At 37.6% G+C, this 24,711-nt stretch overlaps 1 protein-coding gene across 1 annotated transcript in view; it reads left to right on the top strand.

The window, feature by feature from the left end:
* Nucleotides 1–24,711, top strand: part of kcnh5a (potassium voltage-gated channel, subfamily H (eag-related), member 5a) — a 97,918-nt gene that overhangs the window by 12,092 nt on the left and 61,115 nt on the right. The window contains exons 2-6 of the mRNA XM_081378637.1: nt 1,871–1,994; nt 3,876–3,982; nt 6,288–6,416; nt 19,145–19,260; nt 20,632–21,024. Of these exons, the coding sequence (XP_081234763.1) occupies nt 1,871–1,994; nt 3,876–3,982; nt 6,288–6,416; nt 19,145–19,260; nt 20,632–21,024 (869 nt within the window). The remainder of the gene's footprint in view (nt 1–1,870; nt 1,995–3,875; nt 3,983–6,287; nt 6,417–19,144; nt 19,261–20,631; nt 21,025–24,711) is intronic.

Raw genomic sequence — 24,711 nt, 5'->3', positions numbered from 1 at the left:
TAATTGTCATCTGTTGTGGATTAGCAATCAAGACAAGTATATATAAAGCACCTACAGGCGGAGTCACTGACAAAATGGCTGAAAAAAAAAAACACACACGAAAAGATACCTTTCAAAAAGATGAAATGAATGTCCTTTTAGAGGAGATAGAGCGAAACAAATATGTAATTTTTAACAGATTTAAAGGATTTCTTTTATATATTTATTTATTCATTCATTTAATTTTGATTAAAATTATTAGATTAAATTATTTCTATTTTTTTTCTGACCTTTTTAATTATTTAATTTATACATTAATTTAACCAACAACAAAAAAGAGTAATAAAGTGTACAATAAAGTACAATCAAAACCTTATATTATAATCACATACATTTGAATAAAGTTAAAGGTGTAATCTGCCGTTTGTCCTGCAGGTGTCCTCATAAATCTGTCTTCTTACGATGCACTTGGGGATGTACGATTACTCCAGAGCACTCGTAGATCTACGAAGATTTTCAAGTGCTACTTAAGCTTCGATGCTTTTGGGAAACAGACCGTAATATTAAGATCAGTCGTACGATCGTTTTTACGATCAACTTAGGCTTACGATGCTTTTGGGAAACGCAGCCCTGGTCTGAATATCTTTCCTGCAACACTAAAGATTCTCTCAACAGGTGCAGAGTGAAGTTGTAAGGGACTTCTGAAACTTAAAAAGTCCAGTGTTGCCCATTTAATTGTGCTTTCAAACAAATGTCCAACTCAAATTGTTTAGCAACCATTTTAAATACTTGGTTAAAGTAAAGCATTCTGGGAAATGGAATCATGTTCCATCATGTTCCACAAAATTACAATTACAATAAATCAATATAAATATTAGAATGATTTCTGAAGGATCATGTGAAGACTGGAGTAATGATTTTGACAATTCAGCTTTGCCATCACAAGAATAAATTACTTTTAAAAATGTAATAAAATAGAAAACATTGTCATAAAATTACTGTTCTTACTGAATTTTTGAGTAAATAAATGCAGCCATGATGAGCATAAGATAATTCTTTCAAAAACACATTAACCACAGTTACAACATCTACCAGCAGGGGGCTAATAGTGTCATAGGTCCCAACTATGCAGAAATTATATTCTGTTCTTAAAAATTATGCTTCTGAGAGTTTAGGCTTTCAGGAAAGCATCTACAAATTACTAATTTAAAGGTAAAAAACTGTTTTTGTTGTTCAAATATTTTGTCTTATCCTGAATCAATATGGTACACCTATAATAACTGTTTATATTTGGACTATTTTAGACTGGTTCGGGTCGGCGCTGCTCCGGAGTAGCCCAGAACCTACGTGACTCGTCATAGACATAAACAGAGAGAAGTAGCTCCGGCTACAATGCTACACATGCAGTTTTCTTTATTAACTGCTAGAGCAGCAACATTTACATAGTGTACCTTTAAGATCTGTTCAACCATTTAAAGCACTGGTCTCAAACTCAGTTCCTGGAGGGCCACAGCTCTACACAGTTTTGCTCCATCCATAATTAAACCCAGCTAATCAAGGTCTTCAGGATTATTAGAAGTTTCCAAGCAGGTATTAGTTGGAGCTGGTTGGAGCTAAACTCTACAGGGCTGTGTCCCTCCAGGACCTGAGTTTGAGACCACTGATTTAAAATGTTTTTTTTTTTTTTTTTTAAATTCCATTAATTCCATAAAGCTGGTTTAACTGAAGTGCAATAAAAACCAGGACACAAACTCGTTTTTAACTGGAGACATGAATCTCTGAACTACACCCAACCATGTATTAAGATAATAATATGTACACTAAATACTGTAATAGTTATTTAGGCACAGTAATACATGTGTCCTCTGCCTTCTCTTATTTTTCAATGCAGAGACAAGTTTCTTGTTGGGGAATGCGCAAATCGTGGAGTGGCCTATAGTTTACAGTAATGACGGATTCTGCAAGCTCTCTGGTTACCACAGGGCAGAGGTCATGCAGAAGAGTAGCACCTGCAGGTGAGTCCCTCTCAAATGTCTACTTGTACCCTGTCTTTATTCTTTAGTCAAGGACAGACAGTGAAAGATAAATTTATATTCGCAAGGCATGCATGATTCAAAAACGCATTAGTGTGCATCATAACTAAATGATGTGTTTTTACAGAATTACATTGTTTTGAATATGGAAAGGAAGCCTCACACACTTTTCTAAAGAGATTATGCCTGGATACCTGCAGCTAAATCTATTAAACTAATGCAGTGGAGAATGTGAAGTAGTGGAAAGACAGGAAGGACAGAGTTTGATTGTTTTGTTTTGTTGATTTATTTCTCAAGTGAGTACTAACCTCTCTACTCCTGCCAGTTTCACTCATCACAGGAGTGAGGATGTTACTCGAATGATTTGGTGAAGTGTTAGAGACAGAAGTGTCATTTTCTCACTCTGCTTGAGTTAGCAAAGCTGCTACAGCATACTTCTCACATCAGTTCAGCTGCGTTAAGCCATAGTAGAATCTGCTTGCGCCATTTAGCCACTCAGAGAGCGCATTTCTCCTGAGCTATCACTGAACACCTTGTTAGCGCTAAATAAGCTCAGTAAGGTGCCAATCATTGGAGCAGAAATAGAAATACCAACTACAGTGATTTGGCTCTGCCTACATACAGTGATATGGATCTGCCTACAGACTGTGATGAGACTCCAGATTGACTCAAGGATTCAATGGGAATTTTAGAGGTAGAATTGGCACAAGCCTTTGTCAGCTAAAGCAATAAGGGTGAAGATTTGATACTAAAAATCTTTGAGTAGCTTATAGCCACAAAACTTAAATGCACCATAAATCTCTGTATTTTTGGTTTTATGGAAGCTGAAGTGATAATAAGATCCAAAGCAAATCTTTTAAAGGAATTTTCTGGGGAATTCCGTGCATGCTAAAGAAGTTGCAATGTCTTCCAGTCCTGATTATAGTAATTTGCCAACATCACTATTTTGGTAAAACAAATGTGAGTTTAATGTTTTATCTAATATATAATATATATCATGAAAATGATCCACCCCACATTCTCACATCTTCAGCTCTGCCAATGTCTATTGAACATCTTTGTCTTCCAATAAATATATATATTTTTTGTAAATTTAAATATTTAGTCAAATGATAATTTAAGCAATATGATGTCTGCCTATGTCTCATTTGTTATCATTAAATTGTATTATCCCTAAGTCTGAAACTATGATGCTTCCAGTTGGCATTTAATGCAATTTATTTTGTATTCAAAATTATATAACAAGCATATGAATTTCATTGAAAAGTTGAATTGGAAAATGTTTTTTGTGTGTGTGTGTGTGTATGTGTGTGTGTGTGTATTTCTCCCTTTAATGACACTATTTGCTTATTTGATAAGCAAGAATTTTAATGATTTTTTAAAATTCATTTTATATTTCCTATAACCGATTGTATTTTTCCAGGCTAAAATCATATTTTGAATGCTAGATTTTCAAATATGATTTCAGACTTTTAAACTCCACTGTTCACAGACACCTTATTCGCACAATTTGCAAGAACTTTAAACCCATACCTTGTTTTTGCTGCTGTTTGAAACTTGTCTGAACAAGGGCTTCGTATCTACTGTTTGACCAGCCTCCATAAGTTAAATAGAGCGGCTGCAGTAACTGACAGCCCGTGTCATCAGCCTCTCCCCTTGTGCACACTCTGTGAATTAACTGACAGTGAAAGACAAGGTAGAGTTTATCGAGCGGATGTGTGTGCCACACAGGTGTGTGCGCTCCCCTAACTCTCTTTGTCTCTCTCATTTTCATCACCTGCTTCTCCCTTTCCCACCCACTTCTCCCACTCTCACAACCTTTTTTTGACTTGTACTCTTATGTCTCTCTGTCCCTCCCGGCAGTTTCATGTACGGCGAGCTGACAGACAAGAAGACAATAGACAAAGTCAGACAGACCTTCGATAACTATGAATCCAATTGCTTTGAAGTGCTGCTGTATAAGAAGAACAGTGAGTATTCCCAGCTATGATTGTTTGCTGTCCTTGCTGCATCTAGCAGAAGATTGAAAGTGCGGAGATGCAGTTGTGCTCTATATAAGAAGCTGAATTCCAGAAATAAATGAAAATGACTTGAGAAAATGGCTTTAGACAAAATTTATATATTAAAATATTTTAAGTTTTAGCCATGCATGTGGATGCATTCATGTGGATTTGAGGACCGGTTGCAATGAGCCTATCATAGAAACTGTGGCATGATCTGTGTGAATGTGAAAGCAACTCGAACTCGGGTGCGCACTTGTTCAGGAAGTAAAGTAACCTGCGCATGCATTTTAGCCAATGGCTACGTCAATAGTCAACAAAACACATGTTATAATTGATGACAGTGGTGATGATTTACCTTGGATACAAGCAAGAGTGAGCGTGCCGCGTAGTCACACATAGTGAGTACTATCAGAGCGGATAATGAATGGTCCACAATCTGCTGTCTCCCCAAGAGTCAGTTTTCAAGCAGAAGAATGCCTTCCTCATGCGACGCACATACAGTAAACCCAAGCAGCTCCCTCTTCTGTGCGTAATCAAAAGGTTTAAAAACATAATATATCGACCCCCATCATGTTTTCTATCATGCGCCGTGCATGTTTGTGATGACGGGAGATGAACACAATTGCACAAGTGTTCGAAAGAATCAAGTTGAAGCTGTATCCCAATTCAGAGGCTGCATCCTTCGAAGGCGCGAACGTCAGACTGAGCATTGTTAAATGGGACAGTCTAGCCAACTGTCTAAAAAAAAAAAAACAGTGTTCACTATCTGTTTAAATATGTTAATCTTGGTCCATTTCTGCATATAATAAAGAGTATAAACTATATAAAACCACTTCTTAGTAAGATATAAGTCAGTTTCTCTGCAATGTGTCGTCACTGGCGCACAATGAATTCTAAGGTAAGCAAGGCTGCAAAGGATCCATCTGTTGTATCGTACATTGCCCAGGAAACGAAGGACACATTTCAAGCCGCATTTGAAGGAGCCTTCGAATTGAGACAGCCTTTATAACGCCGCTGTTTTTTTGGGTAACCTTGCAGGCTTGCCTTCAAGTGTCTTTGAATTGGGACGCAGCTTTGAGTGTGAAACCTGACCAACGCTGCGGGGGCCGCCGGGAACAATCGCACTCAGACCACAGCAAACGTGACCAGTGTGAAAGCCTCCTTAAAGTCATTGAACAGCGTTTAAACTTTAAAAATTGCATTATATAAACTTTATTTTCATGGATCTGCCTGGGTGGGTGGGCAAGCTGGCAATCGTAGCTCCGTCCCTGAGCTAAATGTCATTCTGAAACTTTTCACCGCTCTTTCGCGAAAAAGGTGTCCTACTAAAAATGGGTATGGGCATTTTAGCCGTTTTGTCGAGTACTCGGGGTAGGCTAATGTGCAGATACTTAAAAAAATCATTTTTATATTCGTCATGCAGACATTTGGTTATTACGTTGCGTTTTTTTGTTTGTTTGTTTGTTTGTTTGTTTGTTTTGTGATTGCGATGCGGCCCGCTTTCTGTTTCCATCATGGCTTTCTTGCAATCAGTGTTGCATGTTTAGTACGCAATAAGAAGTTAAAATATTATTTTAAAGACTCTGAAAAACCTGCATTCTGTTTTATTCAGTTGCACGCCATTTAGCTGATAAGGATAGAATAACGGGTGTGCGGGTACACACACACACTCGGTATTTTATCCTTATCTAGATTCTGTGAAAGTCAATTAATTTGTGATCATGACTGATTATCGTCTACTCTGACCATCCCTAAAAACCCAACATATTTGCTGAGTTATTTGACCATTTACACCTTGAGGCATCTTGCATTGTGGGCACAATTGCATCCTCTCTGCACTTGAATTTCTGTAATGCAGTTACTTTGAAGATATATCACCTCATGTTGCCTCTGAAAGATAAAGCTGCCCTGTTAAGCTTAAATGTAATGACCCATTAGGCACAAGAGTTACATAGTATATTTCTCATATGGGTGAACTGAGGACCTCGGTCTCATTGATCTTTGTGTCTCCTTTTTTTCCTCAAATCCTGTCTTTCTCTTGCCATCTTTATTTGCCACCATCATCTCATAATTTATTCCTCTCCTTCCCTTCTTTTAACCACTACGTCACTTTCACTTTCCCTCACTATTCTCATCATTTTCATCATGTCTTTTATCTTCTTGGTCATGACTTCTTTTAAACCCTCTATTTGCTTCTTACCACTTTTCATCCTTTCCTTTCCTTTCATCCTGCTTTCTCTCCTCTCTCATTGCATTCACCCGGTGCTGTCAGGAACCCCTGTGTGGCTCTACATGCAGGTGGCCCCCATCAGGAATGAGAACGATAAGGTGGTCCTGTTCCTCTGCACTTTTAAGGATATCACTGTCTTCAAGCAGCCCATTGAAGATGAGACCACCAGAGGTAAGGACTCTAAACCTCATCTTAATTGTAGAATTTTGCTGATTTTTTGTTGTAGAAATTGCATCAGCATACCAAAAAACTTGATTTGATGCATCATGTTTCATTTTTTTTTTCTCACTTGAATTTGACTTTTCTCTTGAATGAAATGATGCAACTCATTTATGTCAAATGGTTGCATAAATGCAATCTGGATGATCAATGATATTTTATTAGACTACAATTTAAATGTCAACATCCCTTAAAAATTGTCAGTTATACACAACACTCTACAAAAACATATTTTAATAATTAAACATTTTAGATTTTTTTATAATTTTATTTGTATTTTTCTCTTGTTTTCATGTAAACAATATTCTTAAAACAAGATAAATCTACATGGGAAGCAATACTTTTTATTTCAGAGAATATATCTTGAATTAAGCTTATTTTTCATAACCTGTTAACAAATTTCTTTATTTAAATTACTTGATTTAATGATTGATTATTTATATATTTGTCTATTTTATTTTTAAAAGTATAAGTTAAAGTATAGCTCACAAAAAATTAGAGGTTTAAATAAAAAAGTCCCTAATATCTTACAAAATAATATTCCTAATAAATATCCCTAATATTTTCTACAATATTTCAAGTAGATTGATCTTATTTTAAAGATGTTTAGATATTTTTACTGAAAAAAAGACAAAAATACTGATTAAGGTTAGTTGGATGCAGTGATGAGGCCAGACATTTTAAAGGTGAGTGGACCTTGTTGAAATAGGGTGTAGAAAATGCCTACTCTTAAATTACATCATTGTACAATACATGGGATAAAAATAATTAGACAATTAAGATTAGTTAAATGTGATTTATTGTCAGCCAACAGTTTCATGAAAACATCAGAATCCATTTATAAATAAAATAACCAATGAACAGAATAAGAACAATAAACAAAAATAATCATTGAAGGAGTGTGTGTAAGGCTTAGGGTGCATCTCAATTTGATCCCTAGCTTCCCTAGGTTGTGAATCAGTATATTGTGTACATTAATTTGGGCTCTGGTAAGGACAGTAAGGACCCTGGCTCACTATACATTTGGGACACTGATGACTCTATTTCCAGTGACATGAAAACATATTCTACAACATCACAACTGGTATTTACGTATGAACATCAGAACAACTTTCTGACATGATGTTTTAATGTTATCTAAAGTACGTTATGATAAATGCTTTGCTTGTTACATATATGTGCAACATTTCAGCCTTTGATAAATTATAAATATTAGCTAGATTATGTTCAATTACCTGTCTAGCGATGAATGTTTATGCTGAAATGTAATTAAATAATGGTTTGTATTTTAAAATAAATCTTTCGAGTGTCATTATGTGAAGTGAGTTGGCGCACATGATTTATGTTTTGCGCTTTGATGCTCAATGCTTTGTGGTTTTCATGGTGCATTGTGGGACTTTTTAGGGTGCAAACGTTTTAGTGCACTGGGAAGATTTCGTGATTTAGACAGCCCTTAAAAAGGCTCTGACAGGCCCTTAATCGGTGCCCTGACTACTGAACTAGGAGCTGATTAAGACGCACCCTAGTCTTCCCCTGGCCACGGGCTTGAGACTAGCATGGAATTCTCTCACTCAAACCATTGCCCGCTGTTGCTTTTGATTGCTTTTAGAAGGAAAAGCTGCTCATAACTGCTGGTCTAAGATCAGTTTTCACTGTAGCACATTGGCGATTTGGCAAAAGATCCCTTGTGTATTAGTGTTTGCACTTTGTAGAGCGTCATATTTATCTATTTACAATGTAGACAGCTTTATTGATTATAACGGAACTTCATGATATCACGTCATCATGCCTAAAATGTCAAAAAGGCGATGTATAACCAATTCAGAATTTGAATGCATCTTTTGTATTTCATGCTTGACCAGCAGCCACGTACACGCTGCAAAATTTTGGGAGTGACATTTCCTTAATTCATGTATATTCATGTAATTGTCTCATTTGATTGGGTGGAAGAGACTGTCAATCTGAGTGTGCCAGTGCCACCCTGGTCCTTATAAAACCTTGCCACTGGTTGGATGTGTTTTTACTGTGTGGTGCAGCCTGCTTGGCACAATAGTGCATGGTAGTTTAATGAGATTGACAAGCTGTCACTTTAGGTTGGAGAGTGCTGCTTATGGGCAGAACTGCAGTCAGCCGTAGAGCGTTCCTTGTATATATGTGCATTTATGATTGATGGGCATTGTCAGATCCCACTTTTTCCTCCATTTACTCTCTCTTTCTGTTTTTCTCTCTCTCGATCTCTTATAAACCAGTGGCTATTTTCCTTGTCAGCTTGTGCCACTGCTAAACTGAAGCACTTGTCCTTTGACAGTGATCCTAGCCCACACAGGAGCTCTTTAAAGACACATACACACACACACACACACACACACACACACACACAGGTATATATATATGGAATTTCCCCTCAGAGACTTGATAGCAGCTGCTGTCACTTTATGGCAGTGCACCTGTGCCCAGCTGAGTCTCTTGTCAGTGGGTGTGTACAGAGCGACAGGAAGTGGCATTAAAGTTCAGTGAATATCACTATCTAACATATGGATAGCCAATCAGATGGATAAACCCTCCAATGCATAAGCAGTGGTGAAATGAAACCTCTCTGCAGTTATTGACATCTGTGATAGGCAGCATAGTCATAGTCTAGCTATAGTGCTTTCATCATAATATACCTGCTTTGGCAATTGTAGTCACATGGTAGGCTATATTAAAATCCGTATAGGCATAATTTTTGGGTGGGACATGTCCCCACCACTTTTTCTTAGGGTCGATATTGTCCCCACGACTTTTTGAAACAGTCTGAGGCACGTATGAATATAAATAAATAAAAAATCTCCAGTTAAATAGCAGAGCATTAATTTAGTTCGTTATTAAATAGAGACGATCTAGCGCATAAATGTGTTGTTTTTAAAATCAGAGAGTGATCGTTGCCGCTGCTATCAGTGGCGCGGATACAGTGTTTTCTTGTGGCTCGCGCACAGTCTTCAAACGGACGCGCGCTTCAATCTATCACTTGACGCCGTTGCGGAGACTCTATATTCGTTCCAGTCAAATCACAAAACAAAATGCACACAAATATGCACCCTGCTTGATATATACTTTAACCACTGATGAACATGTTCGGTTTTGATAAAAAAAAAAACTTAAAAAAAAACTATACGAGTGCGGATTAGAACCCGTAACCTCTGACATGCTTGGCAAAAGTTCTAACCACCAGACCATAACAATACAAAAGGAAAATTAGCGGATCTATGGTTTTATTTAACAAATTAGATTTCATTAAAAGACAAATTAAACCCAATGTAACGTTACAATCAAAATTGATTTCTAGATATCGTAATGTTTTTTTTTCCTAAAATTGTTATTGTACATATACATTGGGGAGATCAAGTATTTGATACACTGCCGATTTTGCGGGTTTTCCTACTTACAAAGCATGTAGAGGTCTGTAATTTTTATCATAGGTACACTTCAACTGTGAGAGACGGAATCTAAAACAAAAATCCAGAAAGTCACATTGTATGATTTTTAAATCATTTATTTGCATTTTATTGCATGACATAAGTATTTGATCACCTACCAACCAGTAAGAATTCCGTCTCTCACAGACCTGTTAGTTTTTCTTTAAGAAGCCCTCCTGTTCTCCACTTATTACATGTATTAACTGCACCTGTTTGAACTCGTTACCTGTATAAAAGACACCTGTCCACACACTCAATCAAACAGACTCCAACCTCTCCACAATGGCCAAGACCAGAAAGCTGTGTAAGGACATCAGGGATAAAATTGTAGACCTGCACAAGGCTGGGATGGGCTACAGGACAATAGGCAAGCAGCTTGGTGAGAAGGCAACAACTGTTGGCGCAATTATTAGAAAATGGAAGAAGTTCAAGATGACGGTCAATCTCCCTCGGTCTGGGGCACCATGCAAGATCTCACCTCGTGGGGCATCAATGATCATGAGGAAGGTGAGGAATCAGCCCAGAACTACACGGCAGGACCTGGTCAATGACCTGAGGAGAGCTGGGACCACAGTCTAAAAAGAAAACCATTAGTAACATACTACGCCGTCATGAATTAAAATCCTGCAGCGCACTCAAGGCCCCCCTGCTCAAGCCATCACATGTCCAGGCCTGTCTGAAGTTTGCCAATGACCATCTGGATGATCCAGAGGAGGAATGGGAGAAGGTCAATGTGGTCTGATGAGACAAAATAGAGCTTTTTGGTTTAAACTCCAGTCGCCGTGTTTGGAGGAAGAAGAAGGATGAGTACAACCCCAAGAACACCATCCCAACCATGAAGCATGGAGGTGGAAACATCATTCTTTGGGGATGCTTTTATGCAAAGGGGACAGGATGAATGCACCGTATTGAGGGGAGGATGGATGGGGCCATGTCTCGCGAGATCTTGGCCAACAACCTCCTTCCCTCAGTAAGAGCATTGAAGATGGGTCATGGCTGGGTCTTCCAGCATGACAATGACCCGAAACACACAGCCAGGGCAACTAAGGAGTGGCTCAGTAAGAAGCATCTCAAGGTCCTGGAGTGGCCTAGCCAGTCTCCAGACCTGAACTCAATAGAAAATCTTTGTAGGGAGCTGAAAGTCCGTATTGCCCAGCGACAGCCCCGAAACCTGAAGGATCTGGAGAAGGTCTGTATGGAGGAGTGGGCCAAAGTCCCTGCTGCAGTGTGTGCAAACCTGGTCAAGAACTACAGGAAACGTATGATCTCTGTAATTGCAAACAAAGGTTTCTGTAGCAAATATTAAGTTCTGCTTTTCTGATGTATCAAATACTTATGTCATGCAATAAAATGCAAATTAATTACTTAAAAATCATACAATGTGATTTTCTGGATTTTTGTTTTAGATTCTGTCACTCACAGTTGAAGAGTACCTATGATAAAAATTACAGACTTCTACATGCTTTGTAAAAGGAAAACCTGCAAAATTGGCAGTGTATCAAATACTTGTTCTGGTCCGTGTAACGCTTTGCAGTTCTTTGTTCAATTTGAAATTTAATAATCAGAAATGAGAAAACGGCCCCTTTATTCGTTTTTTCGTTTTTCAAAAAAACGAAAAAACGAGATTTCGGCTTGATTTTTCGTTTTTTGGTTCACTGGCAAAAATACGAATAAATGACTTCAAAATTCGTTTTCCACATCTGGGCGGCCTGACACGCCCCCTTCCGCCGATTGGTCAAGCAAATCTGAGCATGTGACGTCATCAGTTGTCGCTCAGGTCTGTTCAACAAAATAATAGTCCTCTACTATGGCTACAAATTCTTAAACTGTACAGGGCAGGTCAGGTCCTATTGGGCTTTCTTCTGTGCAACTTTACACGTTTCACAGAAATCTTTACATCAGAAATATTAATTATTAGTCTGCCACCAGCCTGTTTTATCTAGCTGTGTGTGGTGAAGCTGCGCTTGACAGCGCCGAGCGGGAGAGGTTCACTGACCAATGTCCAGTCAGCAGTCAGAACTTTTCTTTTAGACGCTCCGTTTTGCCACGGGATGGTGATTGCAAATACTGTAATGCCAATCGGCTGAGGGTGGGTACCGATGATGGTGAAATAGGCTACATTTTTACTGAAACTGTAATCATAGCCGCGACCCGCGAGAATGAGACAGATGATTGACAGGACGATTGCGGAGGCAATTAAAGGCGCAAGAGAACTTCTGTTAACAAAAACATAAATAAAAAAAGTGTTTAACCATTTCATGCATGAATTGTGATAACCTCAGTCAGGATTTTTTTCCTATGTGTTTTTATTGCTCTTAGGGCATGGAAAACAAGATTTTATTTTTTATTTTTCATTTTACAAATTTTTCAAAGAGATTTTCAGATGTCCACTTGAAGGGAGAGCATGCGTTTATGGTTTAAACTGAAGAGATATTGTATTAAATATAATACAATAATCAAACAGATAAAGTATGTGTATTTAAAGGAGAACTCGGCAACTCTAGCGAACTCTAGTCACTTCTTCGCTGATTTTCCCTTTTGTTGTCGCATGTTTTCCCCACGAGCTCCCCCTACAGCTGTGGTGGGGCGTATATTTCACAACACAGTCGTAAAAAACTCACTTGCGGCGGCCTCCTCCCCCTCTCTACCGCTGCTCATGTGCGTTTGTTTTGATCGGAGCAAGCCAACTGTATCGTGTGGAGTTATGTCTACCGAGGTGGGTAATCTGGTAATACATCATACATGCGTGTTTATGTCGAATTGCCGTAAAGCAATTTGTGTTTCGCGCTCGTTCTCGTTCTCGCTTTCGCTTCTCACGAGACTTCCAATTTCTATCTTGCCGGGACGGTAGTGAACAAGTTGCAAGGTTGGTTTTCCGCCTGGGAACGCTGGGGGGAGCGGGGAAAGTCACCAATATCACCAGAACAGGTTGTTTAACCATCCAAATGATTTCTAGACAGTTTTATTAAGTTAAAAAAGCTACCAAGTTCTCCTTTAACAAACTAATCAATTAAATTATATCAAATCATCTGAAAACTATAAAATATATACAAAAATATATAAATGCAAAATATTGCAAAGGCAATTGAACTCCATACGTTTTCTATGCAGTATCCTGACATTTCATCTCTTTTTGAACGTGCTATCAATTTCACCAAGAAGAGTTCCAAAATGCTTTGAAAATGTTAATTGATCCTGTTCGAGTTCATGCTTAATAGTTTGCCTTGCTCTGAATTTACACAAAGTAGTTATTAGTAAAAATGGGGAAAACTGGATCAAGTTCCTGTGGAATCAATAAATGTTCTTGATGGCATGCATTGTTTCTCGTTTTTATTGTTTGATTATACAGCCAGAACTGGACTTCTGTTTGGGTTCCACCAGTAAGTGGCATACCTTTACACACACACACACACACACACACACACACACACACACACACACACACACACACACACACACACACACACACACACACACACACACACACACACACACACATATATAGCCTATATATTTTTTTTTTCATGGTATAATTATGTAATCTGCTTATTGTGAGCCTAAATGAGTAAATTGGTATTCAATCATTATCAGGCTGCATGACTTGCTTTTTTATATATTGAAAGTAGTGTTTCATGTTGTCACTTCACATTTAATGGCCGCTTAGAATGAAATTGCTATGCAAATTCACAGTGCCTCCTTTGAGCTGCATTAGACAGTGTGTAATGTACATCTAAAAATGCAGGGTCAGATGCTGCTTCTGTGCCACCTATACTGCAAACCTGTGTGTTTGTTCATACAGAGTTCATCAGACAGCCTCTTGTTGATTTATATTTTAAACAACAATTCGACATTTGCAATGTTTTTCTTTCAAAAAACCTCATCATTCTGCAGGACAATTGTCTATTACAGTATACAACACGCTTTAAGAAAAGTTTTTTTCCATCACACTGTAAAGTGTTTTTAAATATTACATATAGATTACATATACCAAAGATTTTACATGTTAATTATAGGCCTACCATGCGAAGTAGGGGTGCTGAGCGTGGAGCATGAAGAAATATGGTTGGGGATGAAAGTTTTCACAAACAAAACCAAAAAACTGTGGTGTTTTGCCTATAGGCATACATATTACGTGTGCTTGTTTTTATTTATGCTGTATTATAAAATACCCATATTATAACAAATAAATAAAATATATTTGGAAATTGCCCTTTAAAACGAAGGCTCAGTTTGTGGTTCACGATTATTTGATTAAAAACAACAAAAACAATAAAACAAAGACAAAGTCACTTATATTAAACAGTTTTTTATTTATGTTTTTGTTAACAGAAGTTCTCTTGCGCCTTTAATTGCCTCCGCAATCGTCCTGTCAATCATCTGTCTCATTCTCGCGGGTCGCGGCTATGATTACAGTTTCAGTAAAAATGTAGCCTATTTCACCATCATCGGTACCCACCCTCAGCCGATTGGCATTACAGTATTTGCAATCACCATCCCGTGGCAAAACGGAGCGTCTAAAAGAAAAGTTCTGACTGCTGACTGGACATTGGTCAGTGAACCTCTTCCGCTCGGCGCTGCAAGCGCAGCTTCACCACACACAGCTAAATAAAACAGGCTGGTGGCAGACTAATAATTAATATCTCTGATGTAATGATTTCTGTGAAACGTGTAAAGTTGCACAGAAGAAAGCCCAATAGGACCTGACCTGCCCTGTACAGTTTAAGAATCTGTAGCCATGGTAGAGGACTATTATTTTGTTGAACAGACCTGAGCGACAACTGATGACGTCACATGCTCAGATTTGCTTGACCAATCGGCGGAAGGGGGCGTGTCAGGCCGCCCAGATGTGGAAAACGAATTTTGAAGTCATTTATTCGTTTTTTTGCCTGTGAACCAAAAAACGAAAAATCAAGCCGAAATCTCGTTTTTTTTAAAAAACGAATAAAGGGGCCGTTTTCTCATTTCTGATTATTAAATTTCAAATTGAACAAAGAACTGCAAAGCGTTACACGGACCTGTTCTCCCCACTGTATACAAAAAAAAAACACCCCCACTCACACTCACACCTGTACCACCCACTTTTTAAACAGTGATTTCAGTATGACTTTGGGCTCAACCAATTACTGCATACCTTCTCCAAATTGTTTAAAGGGGTGGTAAAATGCGCTTTTCACAAGATGTAAAATAAGTCTTTGATGTCAGCAGAGTGTGTATGTGAAGTTTTAGCTCAAAATACCTCACAGATATTTTTATATAGCGTGTTAAAGTTGTCACTTTTTGAGGGCGAGCATAAACGCACCGTTTTTGTCTGTCCCTTTAAATGCAAACGAGCTGCTGCTCCCGGCACAGGGGGCGGAGCTTCAAGAGCTCGTGTCCTTTTACCTCACACAGACATGCACTGGAATTTTTTAAACTTTTAGCCTTTTATGTTCAAACCGAATTCAGAAAGATGGAGAGACTCGAGAAGAAGTGACAACATGTAGACAACATTTCTGAATAGTTAGTTGGTGAATTTATGTAGCTTATGTGTTGTTATCTTCTAGTCATTGATTAGTATATTCTGTCTTGATAATCTATAAATCATGTTCTGGGGGCAGGGTTTATGTAAATTTTAGGGTTGGTGATGTCACTAACCTGGGAGGAATGTTGTGTAGTCCTTAAAAAGTGATTTCTTTAAAAGAAAATATCTCCCTTTGCTTTGAACTTTGAGCGTCAGAACTTTGCAGATGTTGTTTATGCTCAAACAGCAACATTACACTCTAACTAAAGTTAGAAAAGTGAAATCATATTCAACCATCCCTTTAACCAAAAACACTTCTTGCCTGGCCATATGTATATGACATTTATTAAATATTTATGAATATAGAAAATGATGCATCACAGGTGACTGCACTAACATTCCATTGACATAGAATGGCCTCTATTATGGCCGTGTCGAGAATATGAGCTGCTTATCTCCACACCATACCACTAACTTTATTTAAGCATCTATCAGGCATTCAAATCACCTACAGTGATTACTTTGTAAATGAAGGACTCTTTGCCCTTATCAAAATGTTAATCTATGCCGCTCCTGACCCTTGATGCACTAATAAATATTAACAGCACAATCAGATTATTCATAGCCTGGCACATCTCCTGAGCTTGTTGTTTGGTAAATATGAGATCTGTTGTTCTAAAGGGGCATTTGTTAAACGTCACACTCCAGGTGTGTATTCAGTATTGCTTCATGAATAGCTCATGTGCACCTACTGATGAGAGAGTGCAGTAGCCAAAAATCACCAAAATGCACCAAATCAGTATATTAGAATGATTTCTGAAGGATCATGTGACACTGAAGACTGGAGTAATGGTGCTGAAAATTCAGCTTTGCCATCACAGCCATAAATTTCCTGTTAAAATATATCAAATATTGTAAACAGTTATTTTAAATTGCAAAAATATTTTCCAATATTACTGCTTCTGGTGTATCAAAAAACGCAGCTTTGGTGAGCATAAGAGACTTCCTTCAAGAACATTACAAATCTTACAGCCCCACACTTTCGAACTGTAGTATATTATACACATTATCACCTTAAACATTATCATCTTCTATAATATCAGATTATTAATGTTTATTAATGTTAGTAATTAAAATTTATTTAAATAATATGAGGTTGAAGTGAACTGTTCCTATAAGCCAGACTTTGCCTTCCGCTGTTGTTTTTTAAGGTAAAGAATTACACGCATTGTGCATAGTTAGTGAAGCTTTTAGTTTTATTTGCATCACAGGAAGTTAGTAATTAGTTGTATAACAGAGATCTTCCCTAGAGCTTCATTCCATGTGACTGTACCACCCCTGGGGAGAAGGATAGAGCTAAAAGCAAGAGTACTGTATGTGTGTTCATGTATGTGTCCATGTGTGCTGGGTTAAAAATCCCATTGGAATAGTGTTCCTGTCTGTAAGGCTCTGCTCTGCACTGGTGGTCCAATGAAATATGCAAAGTATATGCATAATAAAGCACCATTCGGCGTCAGTTTTCCCAATGAACACTGGGTTATTTTGTGCTGACTGTGTATTCGTCCCTAGAGTTTAAATGATTTGTGAATAAATTTAAAGCACAATAGAGTGTGTCCTCTCTCTGAAGACCTCTGACCTATCAGCATGATCACATTGATGGTGACTTACCCAGGGGCACAAACTTCAAATAATAGCAAATAGGGAAGGAAAACGAGGAATGAATATGGGCTCCATGGCAACAGTGAAACCCTTTGATATCCTTCCAGATCTTTCTGTAAGCATCTGATAGTTACCTGGAGAGGATTTTCAGCTCATCAAATGTATACTTTAGGACCTCGGGATTGACAAGAGCATAAATTGAGAGCTAGCCAGTAGAAGTTGAAGGGAACATAGTTAGCAGCACTCAAAAGGAAGAAACTGTGTTTATACTGTAGTTAGGTTCAGAGCTATAAATATATATAAAAAACTGCATTCAGAATTAGTTTGTTCACATGTTTCATTACCTTATTTGCTTAATTCCTTTAGTGAATTGGGCGGCAAAACAATGCAAATATCATGTGCAAATAAATGCTGCTATCAGTGGGTGTGATTCTTAGTGAAAGCTCCCTTTAGTCTGTGTTTCCTTGACTGTTGCATGTCTGCAGTCTAGCAGGCACAGTTTGCCACTCTTCTGCCAGATGTGTTGTATTTGGGGAAACATATGTTCCATTGTAGTTTAGGTCTGATAGTGTTCTATTAGGCTGTGATGGCCAAACCGAGACATCCCTGAGGCTTTGCCATGTGGCCACTCGAGTCTCGACACTGGCTACCCAGCGCCGTTTTTCCCCTGTGGAAGGACTATATCTGGAAGACGCCTAAGGTGTCCTATGCAGTGACTCTTTTGCCCTTAAACAGCCAGATGGCCTGAACCATCCATTGGTTTTCTCCTTTTCTTCCTTCTGTCTGTGACATTTTTCGTCTCTTTCCTTTTCCCCATCATATATTGTTTTCTAAACTTTTTTTTACAATATTGTCACTATGACAATGGTACACTCTAAACCCTAAAACGTCCGAAAAAACAAAACAATTTAAACAACTTTTAATAATACACATTCAGTTACATTAAGTGACCTGGGGGTTTGCTTTATTATAAGAAAAGGAGGGATGAGTCGAAATGACTTTTTGTGGTAAAAAAAAACATTATTCCATAAATGCTTGGCTTGTATCGATTGAGTTTAACTTGTAAGAATCCAGAAACTTCTTTTAACTTACATGTAGCCAGTTTGCTCTGACATAAATCTGTTCCCCCCTGAATGGGCTTGAACAGACCAGCGTGCTATTTTCATACATCCTACCAATAAGTGCACACGGCTGATTTCCTCTCCTTATCCCTTCACTGAGTTCATTGTTCATGTGGCCGTGCAGAAAGACTTCCCCTCTATGTCCCTGTTGTAATGAGAGAGAGTGGCTGCAAGAGCCCCGATGTGCTCAGACTTACTCTGGCACTGTATTGTTGTGTTTGTACATTCATGAGATGTGACTTAAATGGGTGAGCCGCACTGTTATTAATGTTTTACTTTTTTTCCCACCTTTTAAAAACGTTCCGTCCGTTGTGAAAGCAAAAAGAGCATGAATGAGATTAGTGGTAAAACATGGCAGTTACATTGGAATACACTTTGTAATCACTTGTTAAAGATCTTCTTGTGCAGTACTCAACTAACTCCACTGACTTTAGGGTTATTGGGCTCAAAAGAAAAAACTTCCCATCAGTCTTTATTAATGAGAAAGCAATAACTTCAAAAGAGGCTCTCCATCGGATGCAACTTCTCCCTTCATGTCTCCAGCATGCTTTCATTTTAAAGTCATAAAGAAGCGTATGCCTTTGTGAAGATCCCCAAAGGTTCATAAGTCTCAATATGAATAGATGAGGAAAGAGTTAGGCTGGTTAAGTTTGTGACATATTGATGGCATAGACTTTAAAAATGGGATGTGGGTACACAAAATATGGGACTTTATTTGGAAGGAAGAGATGGGGAAGAACAAATTTCACTGGTGTCAGCAATTGAAGGAGCCTCAGTGGAAATCAGCATGGGCCATTGCTTTTCGGTTGTGGAGCGTGATGCCAGCAGCGCTACTAGTTGTGTGGAAAAGTGTGATTGTGAATAAAGTAAACAGGAAGAAAGGAAGAGAAGAGGCAAAAAAGTGTTACAAGTTGCTGATACACAATTTGGTGCTCTGTGTGGCAGGATGGACCAAGTTTGCCAGGCTGACCAGGGCATTAACCAATAGCCGGGGTACACTTCAGCAGCTCACGCCTATGAACAAGACTGAGGTCAGCCACAAGCATTCACGACTGGCTGAGGTGAGTGTCATGCAAAAAAAAAAAAAAAAAAAATCACCCTGTTGGGGACTTTCCATTTACTTTTATACTGAGCTAATAACATTTTCTGTCCCTTAACAATAAACTTGGCCTTTTTTGCATTTTCATTAAAACTGCATTAAGTTTTATTCCTCGCTTGGACCTTTGAGTGGTCAGGTTTTATGGCTGATTTTCATTACTTTTTGGATACATCTGGGCCTCACAATGTAGCAAAAACCTGACCCACACACATATACTGTAATCTGTATGCACATACAAAAAGGTCAGCTGTCTTTGTCTTCGGTTCCACATTGCAGAAATAAAGTCTGGCATCATTTCCAGACAAATGATTGTTGACTCAGCTGTCCAATAGCTGCTGAAGTAAGCTTTATGTCTATAAAACTTGGGTGTATTATATCTTATGGTTCCCTTACAACATGAATGGACTTTTAATTCATGAGTTACAGTATAGTATATTCCTTATAGTGCATAATTTTGACAGTGAAAAGACCAGCTTGGACCAGCATGATTTCTTTTTGTAGTGATTTTGCTGCACTGCAAAAAAAAAAAATCCCAGTCTTATTTTCTAGAAATAAATAAATACAGACATCCTTAATACAAAATCAATTGACTTTATATGGTTAGATTTTTTTTTTGCGCTATTGTTTTAAGCAACATTCTAACAAAAATTGATTGAGGTTTAAGACCCATTCACACCAAGAATAATAACTGTAATTATAACTATATTAGTGTTCACACCAACAGGTGATAATATTCTGTTTATTGTAGTCATGCACTGCAGTTTGCTGTCTGCCACTTTAAATGCTCAAACTCTTTTAAGCTGTGTGACTGGCTGATTGGCTGTCAATGTTTTTATTGTTCATCAGCTGGAAAAAAATTCTGAAAGTGATTACAAAGATATCATTATTCTGTGTTGTTATAGTTGTGGTGCTAATATAGCTATTCTCATAACTATTACTTTATAGTTTATAGTCATCTTATAATGATTGTCACCGTCCTTGGTGTGAACAGGCCTTTATGGTTAAATCAGCAAAAAAAAGTATGCAAATAAATGCATCTTGTTTTAATATGTTTACTTAAGAACAAGGCAAAAATACCGAGGAAAAAATCCTGGTGGGCCCGCATAGCATGATATAAACCAGCAAAACTGGATGACTTTCTTTTTTAGCAAAGCTGGCTGATAAAGGTAGGTTTTGGTCAAGCAGTTAAGAAACCATGTGGTGACACCAGAACATTAAAAGTCCATTCAAAACATATGCTGGTGATTAAAAATCTCAACGTCTGACCCCTTTTTCATCTCTTTCTCTCTCTCTCATTATGTTTATTAACTCATTCAGTTTCTGTCTCATTCAGGCTCTTCAGCTGGGCTCTGACATCCTCCCTCAATACAAGCAAGAGGCTCCTAAAACTCCACCTCACATTATATTGCACTACTGCACCTTTAAGACCACTTGGGACTGGGTCATCCTCATCCTCACCTTCTACACGGCCATCATGGTGCCATATAATGTGTCATTTAAGACCAAACAGAACAACCTGGTGTGGTTGGTACTGGACAGCGTGGTGGATGTCATCTTCCTAGTGGATATTGTGTTGAACTTTCATACAACTTTTGTGGGACCTGGAGGAGAGGTCATATCTGACCCAAAGCTCATACGTATGAACTACTTGAAGACCTGGTTTGTCATAGACCTGCTGTCTTGCCTGCCCTATGACATCATCAATGCCTTTGAAAATGTGGATGAGGTAAGCACATGTTTTTATTAAAGCAATTAATTGATTATTTAAATACAAATATTAATATTAATAATAATCACGCATACACACACACACACTCACACACACATATATTCAGCTAGGACATTACATTTATCAAAAGTGACAGTAAAACTTAAAAAAAAAATTATTCAAATCAATGCTGTTCTTTTGAACTTTGCTTTAAAGAATGTTAAAAAAAATTGTCATGGTTTCAACAAAAATATTAAGCAGCACAACTGTTTTCACCATTGATGATAAGAAATGTTTCTTGAGCACCATACCAACATATTTGAATGATTTGACAACATTGACATAATTTCGTCATATGTAACGAATCATTCAATTATTCAAAGGAATCATTAATGGAACTGTTAAGGAAACTTTAAGGGTAATCCGAATCGTTACCAGAAAGGTTAAATTCCTTATGATTCCCATAGTGTGTATACTCTGATTCACACTCGTTTGGAGAGGATGTATAATGATGTGATTCTGTTTCTTCTGCATAGATTTGCTTTTATGTGTTGGTCTCTGCTGTGATAATGACTTAACTAAATACTTTAGCAACTTGAATGATGATTTAACTTTAAGACTTTGAAACAATTTACTCTGTGCATTATGTCTTTCATCCAAATGCCAAACTAAAATCTTTTGTTTACAGTTTATTTGATCAGATGTAACATATCTGATTGTTCTCATATGACCAATTATGGTCAATAATCTTTCATCTTCTTTGCTTTTATTAGCTTTGGTCTCATGTTAATGAAGTATTCCAATCAAGTTTTCTGTGCTCAGCTCTTCTGTGCTCGCATTAAAATTGATCCTCCGCCATGTTACTAAAGTTGGTTATTTATCTGTGGTTCTTGTTTGTGGTAATTATTGTTTGCACAGGACTTCTCCAGCATACATTTTCATCTCTTACTGAGAAGAAACGAATGTGTGCTGAATGTGTGCTTTTGTGCGTGTCAGTAATGCTTTATTTTTCTCACCGAATGGGATTAGGGTTTTAGTGGACTCCTCCTCAACATTTCTAGTGGCTGAAGCTCTGACATGAAAACTATATCATTATTGCCATCTCTTTCCGTGTCAGTGGCTGCTCACTGTACTGGGTATTAGCCTACCCACCCAGACAGTTCAGTGATAAGTGAGCTGGTTGAATCCTGGAGTCTGAAGATATTTTGAGAAATGCTTTCAGTGATTTATTTTTTGTTGAATACTTTGAATGGAATGGAAATATTAAATGGGTTTGGTTACCGACTTTCTTAAAAATATTTTCTTTTGTGTTCCGCAGAAGAAAGAAAGTCATACAGGTTTTGAAAGACATGAGTGATTAAATGATGATCTATCCCTTTACATGTTCTTGAAGTAAATTATAGTGGAGGTTAGGGTTAGTTCCTGGATAAACTACACCTGTGTTTTGAGTGTAAAGCACTTCCAGTGCTCTTTTTGTACTTCTGTGTATTTGGAGTTCTTCTGGAGGATCTGCTGGAGATTTTACTCGCCATGTTTTTTAATCTGTCCTGTCTGGAGGCATCAGTCCAGCTAATATTAGAGTGCTGAGAAGGAAGTGATCATCCGAAAAACTTTAAATGGGCACAGGCGTCCTAATGGCTGTAGGTTGAATTGGGCGACTGTGGACATTCAGAATAAAATATGATTCTCCTTTAAGCTTCTTTACATTATTCATCTCCATATGCATGGTATGATATATTTATCCAATAAAATACCTATTCGGCTTCCTACTGGTGCCCAGAAGTTCATGGTTGCCCAGGCAACTGGCATCCTCTCCCATTGTGGTGATGTTGTTGGAATGCATTAGTCTCTGCATCATTGGAACACAATGAAGTCCCAAAACTGCCCTGATCTCAGTGAAGTGTTCCTGTGTCATCTGGGACTGAGCAGGCACTGCTCTGTCACTCTTAATGTGGTTGAAATCTGCATGTACAGGCTGAGTTCAGCTAAGGTTACATCTCAGATACTTATTCTGTAGTTAAAATAGGGGAGATTAAATGTTTGTTTGTGTGGCTGCTTTATTTCCTTAAGCTTAGTGATAATTCTGTGATCAAGAGCAACTCATATTACACTTTTAGTGAGATGGTATTGGACTATACAGCGGGTATGTTTTGGGTGTTATGTTCAATAGGCTTTGGGATTTTTTTAGTTAACCATAATTTTAGGAATATAATGAAATCCAAAGAAATACACTTAAGCTTAAAATCAAACAAAATTACAGCCACTTGCATGTTGTAATCTTTGGAGTGGAAGAGTTAAGATTTCCATACTGTGTTTGCAAGTTTCAGAGCCCATGCTTTTCTTACACCTTGTCGTCATTATCTTGTCAAAAACAGCCACCAGTTATTAAAAAGTTATGATTTGAGCGTTAAACCCTCGCCCCATAAACCAATAAGCTGAGGTGAAAAACTTGTAATGTAATATCAAAGACTTATAATTTTATTTCATTGAGCAATATGGCAACTCAATACTGAAAAAAATGGTTTCTTGATAAGAAGGAATTTCTTTGAACCTGTGATGCTGTAAATAACCATTTAAGAACCTTTATTATTAATGTGATGAGATGATCTCTGTCAGCTGACAGCTTTAGATTAAGTTTTAATAAAGAAGGAAACAGATCAAGATAGATAATTAAAAAAATAGAGAACAGAGGAGAAATAGAATAAAGCAATAAGCCCAGTGAAGCCGAAGCTGTGATTTACAGTGAATTTAGAACAGCTGAGGGGTGTTGTTAGGCACGAGTTTTTATAAAACAGTTACTCTGTAAAAATATTCATTTTAATATTTATTTTATTCATAAAATAAACACCAGCAACAAAAAATATAACGTTATAACACATTTATTCCTCCGCCAAGCAATGTAGTTCCAAATAGACCGGCAACAACAAAGAATCACAAACGGCAGTTGCGCAGTACTAATGTAATGCGGTCACAGGTGTATGTCTGTTGAAAAATTTACAACGGCTTCGAACGCGGCTCAACCAATCAGAATCAAGGACCAGAACTATCCGTTTTACAAAATTTGGTTGATCAAACTCAAAAGCATTAGGTAATTTAGGGAAGGAATAAAATAAATGTTGAGTAAATCATCATACGCCAGTCGTTTATATTGTGCACACTGAATACATTTACCAGCAGAGATTGTTTTTATGAAAGCTGATGGTCTCTTACACAGCTGCTGTTGAAATGTCATACCCAGTTTTTTCAGCTGACCCCCAATGAATTCTGTTTTGTCTCCCAAACCTGAAACAAACCACAATCTCAACAGGACACTTGTTGAGCTGGCAGACGTTATTACTAGATGCCCACTGAGCCCTGAAAACCAAAGAGGGTTTTGAGGACGGCAGTGCAATTTTATCAACACTAAAAGTAATAATTAGTATTTCAATAACTAATAATCTAAAAAAAAACATATTTCATATTTTTATTATAATAATCATGTTGAAATAATTTAATGCCTTACCCATTGGCAAACATTTTTTCGTTTTGTTTTAAGCAGAAAAGTTTGCTAAACCTGGGAAAACAAATTACTAATGGGAAAATAAAAATATATGCATAAAAGTAATGATAATATAAATTATATTATTTAAGAATCTTGTTTATTAGATTTTAAATTACAAAAATACTGACTGAAAAATTATTTGCTGTTTATTAAATGCTCTTAAA

The sequence above is a fragment of the Scardinius erythrophthalmus genome (genome assembly GCF_964197995.2).
Source record: "Scardinius erythrophthalmus genome assembly, chromosome: 11".
Classification (NCBI taxonomy): Eukaryota; Metazoa; Chordata; class Actinopteri; order Cypriniformes; family Leuciscidae; genus Scardinius; species Scardinius erythrophthalmus.
This window is presented reverse-complemented; position numbering and strand designations above follow the sequence as displayed.